Source organism: Atractosteus spatula, chromosome 7 (genome assembly GCF_055471065.1).
Source record: "Atractosteus spatula isolate fAtrSpa1 chromosome 7, fAtrSpa1.hap1, whole genome shotgun sequence".
Lineage (NCBI taxonomy): Eukaryota > Metazoa > Chordata > Actinopteri > Semionotiformes > Lepisosteidae > Atractosteus > Atractosteus spatula.
In genome coordinates, this window is record NC_142712.1 from 14,950,772 (window position 1) to 14,971,535 (window position 20,764).

The 20,764-nt window shown below is 46.1% G+C and overlaps 1 protein-coding gene and 1 pseudogene across 1 annotated transcript; one reads left to right on the forward strand and one right to left on the reverse strand.

Annotated features, from left to right (window-relative positions):
* Positions 1–3,034: 3,034 nt before the first annotated feature.
* On the reverse strand, positions 3,035–3,841 carry LOC148830614 (uncharacterized; annotated as a pseudogene).
* An 8,643-nt stretch (positions 3,842–12,484) lies between these two features.
* On the forward strand, positions 12,485–14,210 carry LOC148830615 (olfactory receptor 1E16-like). The gene is made up of 2 exons (XM_088921951.1): positions 12,485–12,493; positions 13,227–14,210. Exons 1-2 carry the CDS (start codon positions 12,485–12,487, stop codon positions 14,208–14,210), a joined length of 993 nt encoding a protein of 330 aa, XP_088778077.1.
* Positions 14,211–20,764: the final 6,554 nt, after the last annotated feature.

Below are 20,764 nucleotides of genomic sequence, written 5' to 3' on the forward strand. Positions count from 1 at the left end.
AATAAATCTTGGTTTCATAGATCAAGAGGTAGATTTCCTGTCCTAATCATAAGTCCAGTATTCTTTAACTATAAATAGAAATAATTAAATTACCAGCGAGGACAAATACTATTGTAACGCCCTCGCCTGGTGGTGAGGAGGAAGCGCCCCTAGGCGCTCGTAGTACCGCGGGGCATGCTGGGAGTGGTAGCCGGGGAGAGTCTGAGGGTCAGCACGATGACCAGCGGCTGACCCTACCTGTGTAAATAATGTCCTAGTAGTTCTAGTGCCCTGTGTAGTCTTATAAAAGTATAGCGTGTTGTTGAGTAATTACCACCCTAAACATGTGTGCGTGTTCCGTCAGTCTCCTCATGTGTGCGTATATCCTGTGTTTGGTTTTGTGTGGTTGTTAATGAATAAAGCTAGCGCTTGGTTTATTAATCGCGTCTCCACTGGTCCTTTGTTCTGAAAAGAACCTGAAAACGATACATTGGTGTCAGAAGCGGGCAGGATGGACAAATCATGGCAGACACTACCCGATTCTGTTAAGCGCCGGCTGACGCTGAAAGAAACAGAACCCATCGGCAGCGCACATGGGGAGCCTGAGCAACTCCTGGGTGCGACAGGTGACCACAGCCCTTACCAGGGCTATTCAATAGTGGTCCCGCCGGTAGAATTGGGGCAACTGGCCGCTACTGCTGGTCAGCAGGCGCCCCAGAGAGAGGATACTCTCCCTGCCGGAGCCAATCAGCGATTCCCACACCCATCGGCGCGGGTGCGACCAGGTCGCTACGATGGGGAAGCGCCTTGGGAAACCCACGAGGCGCAGTTCCAGCTCACGGCCCGGACGAATGGCTGGAGCCGGGCGCAGATGGCCGGGCACCTGGCGGCGGCGTTGGAAGGAGCGGCCTGCCAGGTGCTCCTGGACGTCCCGGAGGAGGACAGAGGCGAATACACAGCGCTGGCAGCAGCTCTCCAGCTGCGCTTCGGTGTGGAGGAGGCGCCGGACTTGATGCGGGAGAGGCTGGCCCTGCGGCGGCGCCGACCAGGAGAGCGACTGGGCCCGGTTGCCGCTGATGTCACGTTCCTCGCCCGCCGAGGATACCCAACTTTCCCCCGGGAGGCGCAGCGAGAGCTGGCTCTCCAGGCCTTTCTCAAGGCCCTCTCACCCGAGGAGCTGCGGCGCCACGTGCAGCTGGCCGCGCCAACATCGCTCGAACAGGCCTTGGCCCTTGCTACACGGGCTGAGGCCGTGTTCGGGGTGGCTGGAAGCGCCAGCAGACGCATTGCGCCCTGCCGGCTGACCGAGGCGACGACGGAGGAATCCAGCAAGGGGGAAGAGGAGCCAGCCCGTGCAACGACCCCCGCGGAACAGCCCCGTACGCTCATTTGCAACCGCTGCGGGAAGAGGGGACACCGATCCCGGTTCTGCCGGGCACCCGAACCTCGCACTCCTCGATCGGCGTCGGGAAACAGGAACGGGGCGACTCGGCGTGGGGAAGGCTGCCCCTTGAACACCTCAACCCCCGCTCCGGAGAGCGCTGTTAAGACCGGCGCCCCTCACGCCACCGTGGGGCGAGTCGGCTGTAGCCGGGGCCTGTACCTCCACTGCCAAATCGAGGACCAACCCTGCCTGGCCCTACTCGACACCGGTTCATCGGTAACCCTACTCCGGCCGGGCGTCCTCCCCGACACCGAGGGCACCAACCCCCCAGGATGGGAGGCCTCCAGCCTGCGGCTGAGGACCGTGACGGGACAGCTCGCTGCAGTCCGGGGGAAACAGGTGCTTGCCTTCCGTCTAGGTGCAGCGACGGTGCACCACCCCTGCTACCTCGCACCCATCCAGGAGGACTGCATTCTGGGGCTGGACCTACTGCAGCGAGTGGGGGCCAGTTTGGACTTGAGCCGGCAGGAGTTGGTGTGGCAGAGGGAGCGACTTCACCTGGTGGAGGGCAGGCCCAGCGAAGGCCGAGGGACGCGGGCTTGCCGGAGCCGGGAGAAAAAGAGGCAGTGGCAGCAGCGGCGGCGGCGGCGGAGCTGCGAGGGCCTCGATCAGGACCAGCGGCAGCGGCTCCAGGAGCTACTCACCCAGAACGAGGATCTCTTTGCGGCAAGAGATGAGGACTGCACCCGCACTGCCCTGGTCCAACACGAGATCAACACCGGCGACGCTCGGCCCATCCGCATCCCACCGGGACGCATGGTTCACGCCAAGCGGACCGCCGCCGAGGAAAAGATCGGGGAGATGGCCGCAGCGGGGGTGATTGAGCCCTCCGCGAGCCCGTGGTCGGCGCCAGCTGTACTGGTAAAAAAAAAAGACTCGTGGAGGTTCTGCGTCAACTACCGCAAGCTGAACGAGGTCACCCGGAAAGATTCCTACCCCCTGCCGAGGAAAGATGACGCCCTGGACTACATCACCGGGTCGACCTGGTTCAGCTCCCTGGACCTCCGCTGCGGCTACTGGCAGGTACCGCTTGCTCCCAATGCTCGCCCGAAGACGGCCTTTTCCATCGGCCAGGGCCTCTGGCAGTTTACTGTCATGCCTTTTGGCCTGTGCAATGCCCTGGCGACGTTCGAGATGCTGATGGAGAGGGTGCTGGCATCGGTCCCGCGGAACCAGTGTGTGCTGTATCTGGACGATCTGCTGGTTCATGCCCGGGGTTTCGACCAGGCCCTGACAAACCTCCAGGCGGTGCTGGCCTGCATCCACCGTGCTGGCCTGAGGCTCAACCCCCGCAAATGCGAGCTCCTGCGGTGGGAGGTGACCTTCCTGGGACATGTTATTGGACCGTGAGGGGTGGCTACGGACCCAGGAAAGGTCGCCGCAGTGAGGGGCTGGCCGACTCCACGCACCGTCGCGGAGCTGCACAGTTTTCTGGGGTTGGCCTCGTACTACCGGAGGTTCTTCCGGGACTTTGCCAGCATCGCTGCCCCGCTGCACCGCCTCACCGACAAGGGCCTCCGTTTCGACTGGGACTCGGGCTGTGAGACGGCCTTCGGCCGGTTGCGTGAAGCTCTGGTGGGGGCCCCTGTGCTGGCCTACCCCGACCCACGGTTACCGTATGTTCTCGATACCGATGCGAGTAACTCGGGGGTGGGTGCGGTGTTGGCGCAGGAGGGGCCAGATGGGGAGCGCGTAGTGGCCTACTATAGTCGGGCTTTGACTAGGGCTGAACAGAACTACTGCGTGACCCGTCGCGAGCTGCTGGCGGTGATGGCGGCGGTCCACCACTTCAGGCCGTACCTGTTCGGGACCCGGTTCCGGCTGAGGACCGACCATGCGTCCCTCACCTGGCTGCTCCACTTTAAGGAGCCGGAGGGGCAGATGGCGCGATGGATAGAGATCCTGCAGGAGTACGACTTCACTGTCGTGCACCGTGCGGGGTCTCGCCATCTCAATGCCGACGCTCTCTCGCGGCGCCCCTGCGAGGCCGCGGACTGCCACCACTGTGCCCGCCGGGAGCAGCGTGAGGAGGCTGTCCGCACCGTGGTGGAGGCGAGCACCGCGGCCACGGCCCTGGAGGGGCCGCTGGGGGTGGGCCTGTCAGACCTGGCGCAGCGTCAGGCAGCTGATCCTGACGTGGGGCCAGTGCTCCGCTGGAGGGCAGCAGGAGTGCGGCCTACGCGAGAGGAGCTCGCCCCGCACCCAAAGTCCGTCAAGGCTCTCTGCGCCCTGTGGGAGGCCTTGGAGGTAAAGGACGGGGTGCTGCGCCGAGGGTGGCGGGTACCCTCCAGTGGCGAGGTACGGTGGCAGCTGGTGGTGCCACGGTCTCTCCGCGGGGCGGTGCTCCGGGCAGTGCACGGCCAGCCGGGCGTGGGGCACTTCGGCGGTAAAAAAACCCTGCAGCGTCTCCGAGGCCATTTTTATTGGGGTCATTGCCACCGGGACGTGGAGCGGTATTGCCGAACGTGTGCGGTGTGTGTGGCGCAGAAGGGCCCCCCCGAGCGCTCTCGGGCCCCCCTCCAACAACACCAGGTGGGGGCTCCTATGGAGCGGGTGGGGGTGGACGTTTTGGGCCCGTTTCCGCGCACCGAGGCCGGGAACTGCTACGTCTTGGTGGCCATGGACTATTTTACGAAGTGGCCGGAGGCCTACGCCCTCCCGGACCAGAGTGCCCCCACGGTGGCCGATGCACTGCTGGAGGGGATGTTTGCCAGGCTGGGGGTGCAGGAGGAGTTACACAGTGACCAGGGGCGTAACTTCGAGTTCCAGGTCTTCGCCAGAGTGTGTCAGCGCCTGGGGATCACTAAGACGCGGACCACACCGCTGCATCCCCAGAGCGACGGGTTGGTGGAGCGGTTTAATCGGACGCTCGCCACCCAGCTGGCCACCCTGGTGTCCCGGCACCAACGGGACTGGGACCACCACCTCCCCCTTGCGCTCTGGGCGTATAGGACCGCGGTCCAGGAATCCACCGGGTGCACCCCGGCCTCGCTCATGCTGGGCCGGGAAATGCAAACCCCGGTGGACCTGGTCTTCGAGGTCCTGCACCGAGACCGCCTGGCCCCCTACCGGGCCCGGGAGGAGGAGCCGTGTGGGGAGGCTCTAGAGGAGCAGCCGGTGCTGGAGCCGGCCGATAGTGGGACGTCCATGGGTCGTCAGCCGTCACCGCGGCGCAGCGGCCGCTCACGCAGGGTTCCACAGCAGTTAGCCGAGTACGAGTACAGCCTGAGGGGGGTGTTCGACGTCGGCGAGACGCCAGACGCTTCAGGTGGGGGCAGTGTAACGCCCTCGCCTGGTGGTGAGGAGGAAGCGCCCCTAGGCGCTCGTAGTACTGCGGGGCATGCTGGGAGTGGTAGCCGGGGAGAGTCTGAGGGTCAGCACGATGACCAGCGGCTGACCCTACCTGTGTAAATAATGTCCTAGTAGTTCTAGTGCCCTGTGTATTCTTATAAAAGTATAGCGTGTTGTTGAGTAATTACCACCCTAAACATGTGTGCGTGTTCCGTCAGTCTCCTCATGTGTGTGTATATCCTGTGTTTGGTTTTGTGTGGTTGTTAATGAATAAAGCTAGCGCTTGGTTTATTAATCGCGTCTCCACTGGTCCTTTGTTCTGAAAAGAACCTGAAAACACTACACTATAGGTACAGTACATAAATGTATGTTACAGATTTGTAATGTAACATGCTGTATTTGCTGTTGTGAAAAATCAGGAATTTAAAGGCTGGTTAATGTACAAAATATCTGCACACTTTGATGCTCACTGTGAAAATGCATTGTGGAAAACCTGATCGATCAAACTAATTTTTTTTTTTACTATCGATTTCATTTAAAAAAAGAAGTTTAAATCACTAAACAAATACTGCATGGGACCACTAGAGGGAGATATAAACCTGTCTGCTACAGTATGTCAATAATAATTACTCAGGTGGGGAGGTGAGTCAATGTGCGGGCCTGCTAAGGAGTAAAAAGGATAATTCCACACTGAAAGGTCAGGCCTTTTCAGGCCTTCAAATATGCAGTGTTTATTTCTATCACCAGTAAACACACAGAAATAGCTGGAGTTATTTGTTATACAGTAAATTCTAAATTTGTGTCCAATATGTTGGACAATAGAAAAAAAACTTCTGAGAAACAAAACTCACCTCTTCTACTGCTTTAAAGTACATTTAGACTTAAACCTGAAAATAAAATTAAAAAATTGAATGTGCTGTAACAGTTGATGGCTAATATGGAAGTCATTGTTTTAATACTTTGATTTTCTTGGGAAGCTCTTTATTATCATCATTGTCAATTGTTTTAATTATACATTAAATATTTCTTACTGCCTTCATAACTTGAAAAATTCCACAATTCTCGATTTGTATTTTATATCTGATGCTCGTTACTGTTGATCCGGTCCTTTAAACGTTGACTAGAAAAGAAATCCAGCCCTGAATTTTGTATTTCATATTAATTTCTAATTTAATCTCGAATCAGATGCACAAACAAAACTTAGCGATTACCTTTATGTTGAGTCTGTGTCAAAAACTAAATTTAAAATGTTCAAAATGTTTATATATGTCACAAAACAGCTATCATATTACTAATTAGATATACAGCAACATACTGTGTGCAGTACTAGACTGCAGTAATGCTAAGTGACCACATGGCGAAACCACATACACGTTATTTTACTAGGCATGCTGTTAAAAATGAGTAACTGCAGTTCGAAGCCTTGTAATACACTGGTTTCCTTGTGTTTTTATTATTTTAATATGTTTTTACTACAAATGAAATCGGGATTTGAAGAGATTATAACCTATCCAAAATTAAACATTTTTTTAAGTAAGAATATAGACTTTTGATGGCATGACAAATCCAGAAAGTTACACTGGTTAGGAGGGCTTTATAAAGCTGTATGGCACCACCTTGTGATAGACCCATTTTTATTTATTTTAAATTTATTCATAGATATTTATTTACTTGACTTGTTTGATAATCCTTACCGAGCTTCAGTGGAAATCACTTACATAGACCGTACGTTCCTCACAAGAAAACAATTTCACAAGGAATGACAGCAGTTGAAAGCTTGGGAGAAATTAGAATCGTTTATTGTGATGTGGAGATTTGGCGAAACCCGCTTGGCTGAGGGCCAACCTCCCGGCCGTTGGACGGGGAGAATAGGACCCCCAAAAGAACCAAGCGGGACCCCCAGTCACCAGTGCAGAAAAACAAAAACAAAAGATTATTGGGCCAATTCAGCCGAGGAGAGAAAGTGCCTGCTTGAGGATACCGGGGTTAGTTTTAATGTATGCATGGTAAGCCTCGGAGGATCAACGGCCAAGTTGCTTGATGAGATACTCGGGTATGCCTTGGCGAGCGGCGGAGGATGCGGCCCCTGATCTAAAGGAGGGCATCACGATACGGCCCTTCTCGTTTGCGAACAGAGGGGCAGTAGGCGAAGCTCTGGCAGAGGTGCGAAGATGTGCGTAATGGGATAGAGGGTCGTAAGGGCTTATGTAGGAACAGAGTTTGAAATAATAGATGAGAGTGGCGGATCTGAGTTGGTCGGTTTTGCTTTTCTTGAGATAGAAGGTCAGTGTCTCAAAAGATAAGATGGAGATGTCAGATAAGCAGGGTTGAGAAGAAGGATCGAAGGATGTGGAATTAGCGGTAATTTCGGAGCACCTTAGGAAGATAAAGAAGGCTAACAAGAATAAAGATTCAAGAGGGCGGTCGACCCAGGGTGAGTGGTAACCCGACCTGACAACGTAGATGCAGGATTCAAGGATGTCTGAGGTAAGTGGTGCGCTTAGGTTCGGAAGTGGTTTTCAAGCCGCTGAAAGCCTTTAAGGAGAGTAATTTGAGGGTGGATAAGGGATGGACAGATTGTGCCGAAAAGGAGTTTACGGAAGAAGTGGATGCTGCACAGGTTTACTTTGGTGGTGGATGCTCGTACCTTGAGTGAGTTTCTATGATAGCAAACGAAGGATGATACGGTGAGAATGTTGAAAGAAGGGAATTTTATGTTCGCAGAGAGGTGGAAGGATTGGAAGCCCTTCCAGGCAGTGGAGTAAGAATTGAGAGTTCGAGGGGCGATCCCTAAGAGGATAGTTTGCTGGGCCAGCTGGAGATAGTGATGGAAAGGATGATTCAGAGGAACGCGAGTTCCGAATAGGGAGGTACTGTGCACGGGTTCGGTCTTGCATCTGGTGCCAAGTTCCTGAATTGAAAGCAAGAGAGAGAATCAGCTATCTCATTAAGGTGGCCTGGAATGTGAGCAGCTACGCGGATGAATTGATGTGTGAGAGAAATCCATTTAAGGCGGCAGAGGAATTTCATGATGGATTGGGATGAAGACCTTCCTTTGTTGATTATATGAACTACTGCATGGATGGCCGAATGGACGAGGACGGTTTTTGTTTCCAATTGTGGCCCCAAAGAGAAGCAGCAACAACAATTGGAAATATTTCTAACAAGGCCGATGACTGGTTGGCGAGAGGGATTGGAGAGAATTCGGGAGGCCAAGGGGCCACAAACCATTGGCCTTTGTAATAGCCTCCGAAACCGACTGAGGGGACTGCGTCTGTGAAAAGCTGGATATCCTCGGTGTCAGAGAGGAGGTCATCGTAGAAGAGAGATATGCCATTCCAGTTGGCCAAGAGAAGCTGCAAAGCCTGAGCTCGGATTTGCAGTTGGCTGGAGGGCTTACATGGTGGTAAAGAGAGGGCACGGAAGAGGCGAGGTCGAGAAGGTAGACCTTCCTTGAGGAATGATACGCATGGCGTAATTGAGGTGGCCGAGCGGAGAGAGAAGTTCCCTCTTTGTGCAAAATTTGGCTGAAGAATAGGTAGAGATATACATCTGGATCCTGTCGATTTTGTTGCGAGGCACGGAAGCGGAGAAATTGATGGAATTGAGGGTGATCCCGAGGAATTGGATTATATGAGAGGGGCCAGTTGTTTTGTCCGTGGCAAGGGGTACCCCTATTTTCCTGAAACAGAAATAAGTGTGGAGGAGGCTCTTGCAGGTGGGGTGTGAGGAAAGTCTATGGTAAGGAAATCGTCGAGAAGGTGGACGAGAAAAGGAAGCTTATAGTTATTCGAGGGGATCCAGCCGAGAGCTTCGGCTAAGGTACCGAAAGTTTTTTTTTTTGGGCTACTCCTATGTTCGAAGGCAAGGCGGACTGCGAAGAACTTGTTCCGCCAAATGAACTCCGAAGAGGTGCCAGAGGTCTGGGTCGGGAGGCATAACTTTAACGGCACTGGAGGTGTCGGCCTTAGCGAGCCAGGCGCCCGGACGGACCACTATACCAATGGGATTGATGTGGTATGCAGGGAATAGGGGAGAGTCAAATGGGCCGATCATGAAACCATTCTCGACTTTGGATGCTAGCAAGGAATCAACGGACTGGGGATCGGCGGTGGCAGATTGCAAATTTTTGCAAAAGCCAGAGGAAGAAGGAAGTGTGCACGGGCCTGGTGAGAATCCGAAGGAAAGGCCGTCGAGTAAGATGTGGGTGGAAGAGGGGTCGGGGTGACGGAGCAGGCCGGAAGCAAGAGCAGGGATGTCGATTGGGGTAGACGGAAAAGCCAGTAGTCTTTTGGGAACGCTGAAGGTGGAGCGAGCATGGAAGGGCCGGCGGGGGCAGGCAGAGCGAGCATGAGCTTCGCCGCAGAAGCTGCAAATGTGAAGAAAGCGACGAAGCGTAGAGGTACGTGTAGAGGAATTGAAGATGTTGGAAATTTGTTGGCCTCTGATCATCACAACGGGGCGACTGCGAACGTCTTTGGATCGGGAAGGTTTGAAGAAGACCTGGCGGGAGAATAGATGCAGTGGGGGAGAAGGGGCGGAGTCAGGGTTGGGCTTGTGGACGGTATCTGGGCAAAGATTTGATGAATGTTCCAAGAGTAACAGAAGTCGCAGGAAAGAGCTTGGACGCCGGTGAAAGTGCAGCAGTAAAGCTCAATGTCGAGGGCTCCCCAGTAGGTGCGCTGGTTCTGTTGGAGTAGGCGGGCAGCGGCCTCGGCCAAGAACTGCTTATGGTAATCGTAGAACAGGGAGCCCTCGAAAAGGACAGATAGATTGGGGATGCTGTGCATGTAATCGTCGAGTTCCTGACGACGTTGGGGAAAGACGGAACATGTGATGTCACGGAAAATGCTGAAAGCCAAGCAGAAGTCGGAAATTCGAAGGACTGAAGCAGAGTGAGGGTCAGAAGATTTGAGAGTAACGGAAATCGAGCCGCAGACGACTGTTCTAGAATCGGAGTTGTAAGTGGAGGAAGAGAGAAGGTGAGCTAGATTGATGTCTGCACCTCAGAATTTGCTGCCGGAGTAAAAAGGGAATGGGAGGAGGACTAAACTTTAGTGTGTTAGGAGGAGCTGGGAGAGGAACGGCTGTTCGGAGAGGAAAGTCCTTAGTAAAGGGGAGATTGGAATCCAGGGCTGAAGGCATGGGATGATGGATGCCGTGTTGGACACTGGGGAAGGGGGAAGATGAGGAGGGAAGAAGGGCGGAAAGCAGATTGTGGTAGGAGGGGTTTGACGGATCTGGGGCCTGAAGCTTGGTGGCTTGGCATATGGAAGCCAAAGACTGTTGAGGAATTGAAGCAGGTGCGAAGGCTGCGTGAAGGACTGAGGAAGCTGCCGAGTCGTCTTGGACGCCAGGGGGTGGGGGAGGGTAAGGGCTGCCTGCTGGCTGAGCTGGGGGTCGTTTACTAGCTGGCCTTCGGGCCGTGGAGACAGCAGCAGGGGCCGAAAGAAAAGAAACCAGGGCCGAAGGCACCAAGCTGGCGGAGCTTGAGCCGTGTTGGACGCCGGAGGTAGAGACAGAGGAGAGTGCAGAAATTAGATTAAGCAGAGAAGGGGAGGGGCGTGAGCCTGGGGCCTTAGACTCGGCAGCAAGGAGTTTAGGGGAGGAGGCTGGGTGGGAGAGGCTGGGTGCAGTTGTTCAGCAGAGGAATGGATTGCTTGGGGAAGAGACACAGACACGGATATCAGGACAAGACAAGACCGAAGACGCGACAGCGGAGGCGCGGGCGGCCTCGGGGTCCTCACGTTGGGATGAGTGGCGGCGGCGTGGGTGATGTCATCAGAGGGCGCCGGGGGAAGCTGTGGAGCTGATGTTTCCTTGTGTAGACTGCAGTTAAGTACAGGGAAAACAGAGCTTTTTTTTTTTTGGAAGTGTTTCTTTTAAAATGGACGCCATGTTTTCGAAGTATCCTCTGGAGGCTTGCTACTGTCCAGTTGGAAATCGCGAGAGATGATCCAGGAGAAGGGGGAGCCGATGTGCGTGAAGCGCGGCAGCATGGACATCCTCGAGAGAAGCGGGGGTTATTTGGAGACTTTGCCGTGGAGGAACGGGAAGGCTGGGTTTGTGATGAGAGAGGGACTACGACGGCGGAACGCAGTCTTCGGCGAGGAGTTGTATCTTGTGAGGACTGGCTGGGAGATGAGCGGCGCTGATGTGGCACGGCAGCTGAAGGAGGCGATGAGACGAAGGTGAGGGGAGCAGTGGGGGGAGGACTGGACGAGAGGGGTAGGAGAGTCTCCTGGGCTACAGAAAAAGTCTTCGTCGGAGCGGCGGATTTGTAGATTTGAGAAGGGAGCACGGATTCGAGCTAGGCGAAAACAAACCATGTAGAAAACGAACGAGGAAGAGGAGAGGGTGACGTTTGATATTTATGGAGACCGGTTGCTTACGTCAGGATTAGTGAGAATTGCAGCAGCTGTGTCGAATGAGCGCGGCTGCCTTCATTCCTCCCGAACTTTCATTAAAAAACTCCATTAAATCTTTTGTAGCAGGTGCATAGACATTTCATTGAACCAACATGCATTAGTTAAATTCATCATATTTATGAAAGGTTGTCATCATCAGGATTGATAAGCAGAGGGTTTATAAACTATAACCAGGATGGCTAAACTATGATAGTAACAGCAGGAAAGTCTCATTCCTCATTCCTCAGAGCCTGGACAAGCACATCCCATTCTCACCCCACAGATGTTCAATGAGGCAAGAGGGTTATCCAGAGCATAGCTGTCACATTCTCATCTGGCAGGATGAGGTCAATGTAGCACCGTAAAGTCAGTTACCAACTAGTCACTACAAGGGCAGTTCTGTGGTGACTAGATAATCAACATTCAACAGGTTAAATCACCTCATCTCCTGTGCCCCATCAACTCTCCCATTAATGAGGTTATTAAGTTCTTACACAAGTCAAAGTTGTACAAGAATATCATGCTCAATTATGCATGATCATCCTTTATTGGCTTCACCGCTCTGTTCTCCTCCCCACTGATAGCTGATGTCTGGTGACCGTTCTGGCGCATTTTGGTTGCCGTCGTATCATCCAGGTGAGGGCTACACATTGGTGGTGGTGGAGGGGAGTCCCCATCACCTGTAAAGCGCTTTGAGTGGAGTGTCCAGAAAAGCGTTATAAGTATAAGCAATTATTAATTATTATTATCCATTTCCAAACTGCTTTATCAAGCACAGGGTTGCAGTGGGGGGCCATAGCCTTTTAGTTTATCTTTTGTTATCCATTTAATTCATAAGTGCTTTAAAATCTTGTGGCATAACATTTTTGTAAAAATACATGTGATTTAATAGAGCCAAAAAAGGGCTTGTTAAGCAATATGTAACCATGTTTGTGTTATCACCAAAAACAATTATTATTATTAATTATTATTAAATTGATTAAACTTTGCAGCCACTGCATAAACGACTGTAGGTGTCTGACATTTTTCTTCTGCATGTATCCATTTTGCTTAATCCAGGTTGGACAGACATTATGACTATAAATAAACAAGTTAAATAACACTGGTACTGGAAGTGTGATAGACCTGATGCACAACCAGGGCAGTATCAAGGGCGTGCAGATGCAAAAAGTAACAAAGTGATCAGAAAACATGAAGATGATGTGTCCCTGGTTGTAGAATCTACTAGCAGGTCAAACAAGAAAGACGGGTATACAGGCTAACAAAATAAAGTGTAGCATTTTTTTTTATACAATCAATTATTTTTAAATATGTTACAATTGCTAAAGATAATGAGTTTTGAATGATGAAATCATGGAATAAAATGTCACTGGTGACTTCTGCTTAGTCATTTGTAAACACAGTGTTTTATCTTTTATAATAATGTAGGTACTCTGGTTTTTACCTCCCTATGGAGAGACATAATAATACATGCAGTCCAAGGGGGAAAGATACTGTATTTAAATAATGTCAGGCACAGGAAGAGTAGGTCTACAACTGAAGTTTTCAGTGATTACACATTGAACGGTAAGGACAAAATGTTCATCTGCTTTCTCTTACAGCTCAGCTCACTTGACTCAGTATGACACAGGATGGTTAGAGAAAAACAAAGACTTTCTCTCATTGAGGGTCTGAAATATAATTCCAGATGTCTCAACAGTAATTTAATAAAGTGAGTTTTAAGAACACGATATCTCTAATATGTGCTTACATTGAAACAGTTATTAGAAAAATAGTTTTCCTCATTAATATTTTTGTAAACAATAGGTAAATCTGTTTTGAATATTGCACAAACTCTTCAGTGTTAGTCTGTTTTATCCATCCATTACATATAACTCATCTGTATGGCCTAATTAGTTCTTCACACAACTGAAGAAGAGTCCTCAGATCACTTGATTTTACTTGCAGCTCAAATTCTCAGGCAGTCCCCTACTCTGAGCTCTTCATTATACTGAAATCATTAAGAATCTGCATCCGTTGTTTGAAAGTGTTTCTACTGCATGAAATGTTCTAATTTGTTCTTGCATGTTTTTTTCTGTGTGTTTTAGAGTACACTACATGAAGAGCTTGCCATGCCTGAGGAAAACAGAACCCAAATCACAGAGTTTTTCATCTTGGGTTTCCCTGGACTTCTGCCACAATATTATTCACTGGTTTCTGCTCTTTTTTTTCTCATTTACGTGGCAATTCTAATTGGGAATGGATTTATTGTTGTGGTCATCATCATTGAGAAAAACCTGCAGAAACCCACCTATCTCATCTTCGGGAACCTTGCAGTGGCAGATTTAGCTTTCAGTACGACTACATTGCCCAAAATCATTGCCAGGTACTGGTTCGGTTCCCAAGCTATCCCTTTTTCTGCTTGTTTCCTACAAATGTTTTTTGTCCATTACTTGGGATCAGTAAATTCATTTCTTTTAATGATAATGGCAATCGACCGTTACATTGCAATATGTAACCCTCTCAGGTATCCAACGTTGCTTAAAAACACCAATGTATTCATTATGTGTGCTTTTTCCTGGGGTGTAACAGTATTTATTGTTGCTATTTCAGCCATTCGGGCAGTCACTTTGCCTTTTTGTGGGCCCGATGTTATTGTACATTGTTACTGTGATCACATAGGAATAACCAGGCTAGCTTGTGCAGACATCAGGTCCTATAGCTTAGTGGCTTTAATTAATGCCATAATTGTGTTGCTTGTGCCCCTTTTCTTTATAATGTTTTCTTATGTTCAGATCATTCTCTCTATTATGAGGATTGCGAGCTCTGAAGGGAGATACAAAGCATTTTCCACCTGCTCTTCTCAGCTGTGTATCATAGCTCTCTACTACCTTCCCAGGTGTTTTGTTTACCTAGCAAACAGTGTGAATATTTCAATAAACACTGATTTCCGCATTGTCCTGATTCTGACTTACAGCCTGGTGCCTCCCATGATAAACCCTCTGATTTACTGCTTCAAAACAAAAGAAATCAAGCAGAACTTGGTCAAAAGGTTAAGATTTAAAACTGCTGAAAATCGGGTGAGATGTATCTTTTCTGTCAACAAATAATTTGAAAAAATGTATTATATACTGCTAAGAACTGAAATAAAACTGAAGAACAACTGTTTCAAACAAAAGGAGGCCATTTTGCCCCCATCTAGTTTATGTGGTTGCTATGTAGCCAATTGATCTGAGGATCTAAACTACATTGTTCTAGAAAGAAGCCAAGATATCAATCAGGTTCAAACATGTCGCCTAGTACCATACCTTATTCTAGACTCCCACAGCCCTGTGTGCAAAAAGTCTGTTTTAATTGCATGTCTCCATAGTTTCCATTTGTGTTCTGGTTTGTGTTACACTGTTAGCTCTAAAGCAGGTCAGTGGGTTGAATTTGTCAAAGCCCTTGAGAGTCATAACTTGAGGTGCCCTTGATTTTTCTCTTTTGATGACTGAAAACTAAATTTGTTTTGTAATGTAGTATTACAAGTGCATTGTGCATTTTAGTCTAATATTGACTAATCAAACTTCTACAGGTTTAACTACATATATTCACAGTTTTATAGTTTTAATTCCTAATATTCAGTTTGCATTTTGTCTAGAAGATATAATTTATGTCTCAACATGATCACACCTGAGTGTTCACTAATGTAATGTATTAATCTAATTTTATATTAAAGAATCAGATTATTCTTTAATAAAATTGGCAGAGACTGATTTCTAATAATGTGGAAAGCAGCACAGATAACACAACAAATTCTGTGCATGTGTTCATTAATATAATTTATTAAGTAGAACCATTGTGGCTGTATAAGTAACACACTTTTATATAGTACATAATGAATATCATTTCAGTTGAGATTACTTTTTAAAGTTTGTTTTTACAAATAAAGATTGACTTTGTTACAGACTTTGGTGGGTGGCACAGTGCCACCCTGGTTCATGTTGCTGTCTTGCAGTGTGGGAGCCCTGGGATCAATTCTGGACCTGGGGTGCTATCTGTGTGGAGCTTGTATGTTCTTCCCCCGTTCGTATGGGTTTCCTATGGGTGCTCCAGTTTTCTCCCACATACTAAAGACAAAGTGGTAGGTTAATTGGCCCTGGTGTGACTGTGTGTGTCTGTGTGTGCCCTGTGTTAGACTGGTGACCACTCCAGGGTGTATCGAGCCTTGTGCCTGTCCCTTGCCAGGATAGGCTCTGGCTCCTCTGTGACCCTAAACTGGATGGAGCTGTTAGAAAATGGGTAGATGGATGAACAGACTTTTCTCAGTATTTTGGTTTAACAAATAAGGTATACCATATACACTGTATATATAAATGTTATATATGCATCATATGTTAGTTATGTATGTTAAAAATGGATGGATAATGAAATATATTTATAGAATTAACACTAGGAGTTTTAAAAAAGTATTGAAGAGCTTTTACAAAAAGCATTATGACTCCAGCCATATCCTGTATAACCTTTAAAGGTCTGTTGACAGTAGAAGGTTTTGAGTGATTAGAAACCTGTTTCTTTAGTACAAAAGACAACTTGCAGTAACACTGTCGATTATTACAGTGGAATGTCATATCCCATCATACAGTTCGTATTATACATGAAGCTATGTAAGATACAGTATATAAGATATCCGGTGTCTTCATTTACTTTGGAGCCAAGTCCATCATGCTTAAAACTACCAATCCTGATCTGCTGGGTTTATTCGGGTCTCTTTAAATGTCTCCTAATACTTTGCAAGTAGAAAAAAAAGAAAGTTTGATTATAAGCCCTACGTAGATGGGGAAAACTGCGATTTAAGGTCAGAAACATTAACACATTTCAAACAGGCATATGCGAGTACCTTCATTTTGGTACTCACTGTGAAAACACTCTGTAGAAACCACTTGATCAATCGAATTAAAAACAGAAAACAGTCCTTTTACAAGCAATTTTGTTTTAAAAAATATGTAGTAATGCCTAAAAATACTTCATTGTGACCACTAGAGGGAGACTTATTTTCTATGTTAATTATAATAATAATAAATGTTTCACAAACTGCGACATGTCATTCAAAGGTTAATTTCTAGATTTGTGTCTGTTGTGACAACAAAAACATTTTCTGAAAAAAAATATCTGAGTAAAATAAAAGAGAAATTAGTTCCAACAGGTTTAATGAGTCTGATGGCTATTCTGCATGACATTGCTTTAATAACACTTTCTTGGAAAGGACTCGTTTAATTATACACGTAACTATAATTAATACAAAATTATAATATATTAGTTTGAATATTTATATATAATACATTGAATATTTTTACTACCTTCATAAGGTCTCGATTTGTCTTTTTAATGCTGTACTTTAACTTTAACAAGAAAGTAAATCCAGCCATTAACGTCGTAAATTGTATTAATCTTTACATTTTTTTATTGAAGCAGATGCACTAACAAAACAGTGATGCCCTTTATGTTGAAGAAGTCTGTCTAAAGAACTGAATTCCTTACATTTTAAATTTTCTAAATGTTTACATACAGTCTATATGACACAAAACAACGGTTAGTAATTAACTTAAGGCATGTGTAAATAGAAACATGAGTTCCATGTTGAATTTGATAGACTGTAGTAATGATAACCGACCATGTGGTGGAACCATATACACACTATTTCACTAAGGTTTGCTGTTAAAAATCTAATTGCAGTTTGAATCACTCGTTTCCTTATGTTTTTATTACAAATAAAACAGGGACTTGAAGAGATCTATCAAAAAATAAACATTTTAAATTTCAATAGATTTCAAGAGATCTTTTTTCTAGATAAGAATATAGGCTTTTGATGTCATGACAAATCAGGATAGTTTTTTGCTGCCTTGAGATATTTTGCAATCTAGTTTACTTTAATAATCTATAAAGGAACAAGTAATAGGTTTATTCCATGCTGAAAAGAGAAGAAAACACAAAGTTTCAGACGCGGAGCCTTCTCCACTGCCGAAACGTTGTGTTTTCTTTCTTCTCTTTTCAGCATGGAATAAACTTATTACAGTACTTGTTCCTTTGCAGCCTACACATGCTGACGCAGCTACCCACCTGAACTACTTTAATAATCTTTACTGCGTATCAAAGAAAATCAGTGATAACTGCAATTAATTCACAAAGTTCCTCACAAGGAAGCAAAATCTTATTTAGCAGAAGCATAAAGATTTTATTGAACCAACATGAATTAGGTAAATTCATCATGTTGATGTTGTCATCAACAGGGTTGATAAATTGGAGTATGATAAACTATCAATAGGTTTGGTAAACTAAGAAAGTCATAGCAATACAAGATTTGCAATTTATGTTTTACACCAGGTTGCAGATGCTGGACAAGCATCTGTTTGTTAACAGGTCTCAGAGCACTAGATATCATCCTATCTCATCCATATATGTTCAATGGGGCAAGAAGGGTATCCAAAGCATAGCTGTCATATTCTCATCTGCCAGGATAAGATCAATGTAGCACCATAAAGTCAAATAGCAAGTAATCACTACATGTGCAGTTTTGTGGTGACTAGACAGTCCTGCCCAGATCATCACTTCATGGACTTCCCCATCGATTCCCCATCGATTGGTCTGTTGTTCACAACATTTAGTGTATAATTCTGTCACATCCACTAGCATCCATCACATTTGTCTTAAAACATGTCACAAAACCTTCTCCAGGCTGAGCATTCAACAGGTTAAATTACCTGATCACCTGTGTCCCATCAACTCCCCCAGTAAGGAGGTATACATTTATACTGTGGTAGGAAAGCAGAGCTTGCAGATGAAACCCATGAGAACATGGGGAGAACATTCAAACTCCACACAGACAGCATCCTAGGAATGGAACCCAGGGCCCCAGCACTGAGAGGCAGCAATGCCAACCACTGTGCTGCGATGCTGCCCACATGCTTGATCAATAGATCAAAAATAAAATATATAATTAATATCGAAAGGCATATACTTTATTTTTTTAAAGCCTACACACATACAGTAAATACAGTGATAGATTTCTGCTGATGCTTAATTTTATTGATGTGATACTTATCGGAAGGGTAAACTGACATGATGGTAAAAGATAAACAAGGAACTAATTCTTTGCTCCCTGAAACTCAAAACAAGAAAGCTGGCCTCACTTGAACTAATCTATATAATGTATGTTATTTACTAGTATTCCAGCTTTAACGAAATAAAACATGCATTATCATTTTCTCTTATTTGTGTTCTTCTTATGTCATAAAATCATTTTTTTAGACTTTTTTTAAAAAACTTTTTTTGTTTTTAGACACAGATTTACACGCATGTTGTACAGATGATAAATAAACGTCGAGATGCGTTTGATCACAGCTTGAAAAGGAAACAACATTTTTAGCTTTACAGATGTGCAGTTCGGATTTGTCGGTTTTTGTCCTTAGCTGACATTAAAATCCAGCAGTTTTCAAATGTAAAACGAACAATGGTGAGCACGCCCTCAGAAACCACCTCAGATAATCTGCTACTTTTTCTCTCATTTCTATCAAAGCACAGCATTGCCATTACTTCAAAATCAGAGGCAATGTAAGTACTGGGACATCATACAGATAACCTTTTCTCTCCTGTAGTAGCTCAACTACTCATTAAATTACTCATTGCATGCATCCTGAAAAGGCAGAAGTAAGAATTTGTAATACTGAGTTTCAACAGTCAAGGGAGTTGTGCAATTTCATTACCAATCACACTTATTCAGTTTATCAATGCGGATTATCAGTGAAAAATGTGGCATCCATATCAAGGCCACTCTCCTGCCATGAATTCATGAGCTCATGCCTGTGCCACACAAGGTTCACTGTGAAGCATGGTTATAAAAGTGTCATCTGTGAGCACAACCTGTCAAAGTGCAGCCAGCATGTATGAGCAATGTGCCTTGGAAATCCATCTCAGCATTAAAAGGCAGAGTCTGGCCTTTGTAGTTATCACCAACACTTTTTTAAAGTTCCTGCCTTAGGAGCCCTGCTTTTGACCTGTAATGACAACATATTCATAATGGCTTACAAAAGCCTTGCAAAATAATTTTTAAATGGAATCAGCGGTCAGGTGCTGATTGCATATATCAGGTAAACATAAATCCAGTGCTTGGTCTTTTTTGAAGCAGTACACAGCAATTTATATGTAGATCATGTGGGGGGTGTAATGGACTGGCGCATAGGATTCTTGCAGCAGATGAAGCAAATTCAGCATACTTTTTTTGAAGAAGTAGGAAAAGGCTTTGAATGGCAAAATCGGAACTGGAGGAGAAAATTTACCCAGTGGACCTATTGCAGATTTAGACCAGCTACAGATGTTTGTGTTGATACCTTGCTTAAGTGGTAAAAATATATGGATTTAGGAGATATTCAATTAATGATCAAATCTTATTAATATTGAGGTTCTACAGAATGTTCATAAAACACTGACAGATATTCAGCAGTGATGTGGTTAGGCTGAGGTTATGGTTTGAATGGACACTACTGATACTAATGGTAAGAGCTTCAGCTTAGAGTACAGTGATCATTAATATGGTACCAATTAAATTATTTACACACCATAATCCACCTGTCCATTTTCTGATCGCTTCATCCAATTACGAGCTGCGGGGGAGCCAGAGTCTCAGCAAGTAATGGGCTCAAGGCAGTTATACCATAATCTAACATACGAAATGGAATAGTATATGGAGCAATGGTTCAGGCATTGAAAAAGGAAACGAAAAAGAAACATTTTTTAAATAAATTAACTCGCACAAGACTATGATCCCGTCGTTCAAGATTGAGAAGGTCAGAAAAGGCCTCTGGCTCTTAGCTATACATGCAGAGACTGCCATTCTACTCCATGAAAATAAAGCAGAGGTTGCTTTCAGAAATTTAACACCCTGGATAAAAATTCTGCACAGGGAAATTTCAGCTTCCTGTCACACAATGTTTTCAATTTTATGTATTTGTCCTCAAGGCAGAGAGTATTTATATACGTTTCCTTGTGTTCCTTTTTTCCTTAATTTGTACAAGGCAGACATGTATTCCCTGAATGAATTAGATGGCAGGGATTTCCCAGAACTCTTTTTGTCTTTGGTTCGCAAATCAAACTAAAACTGAGGGGAATGGAATTTACATTACCCACTTTGACATGTGCTCAACAATATTGACTTCTGCTTCCTTTGACCCAAGGTGTTATTTATAGACTTCCTACATTTCGGAAATTAAATACAAAGGAGTTCCGTAGATCAAAAGCTTATGTTTAAAAAGCATTTTTGTCCTTAGGAACTTTCAGTGCAAAAAAGAAGATTCCTTTTCATAGTGCTACTGTCTTTTCCAGTTTGTTCTAAAATAAGAAAAAGTTTTAAAAAAAACAAAGTATTACAGTATTTTCTCACTATTCTCAGGCTGTTTTATTCATATCAGATTTTAAGAAGGATAATCCGGACCACCAGCCTCTTTCTCCTTCCAGTATGTTATTTTTTAAGGAGTATCCCCAAGATCCCAGGGAATAAGCAATAGGTTTATTTGTTCCGTATAGAAACACATACTGTACCTGAATTGCTCTATGACCCTTAGCATGCTGGGATGTTGCCTGCTTAATTAAAGGGGAACTGCGGTCCTCATTTCTCAAACCAGTTATTACA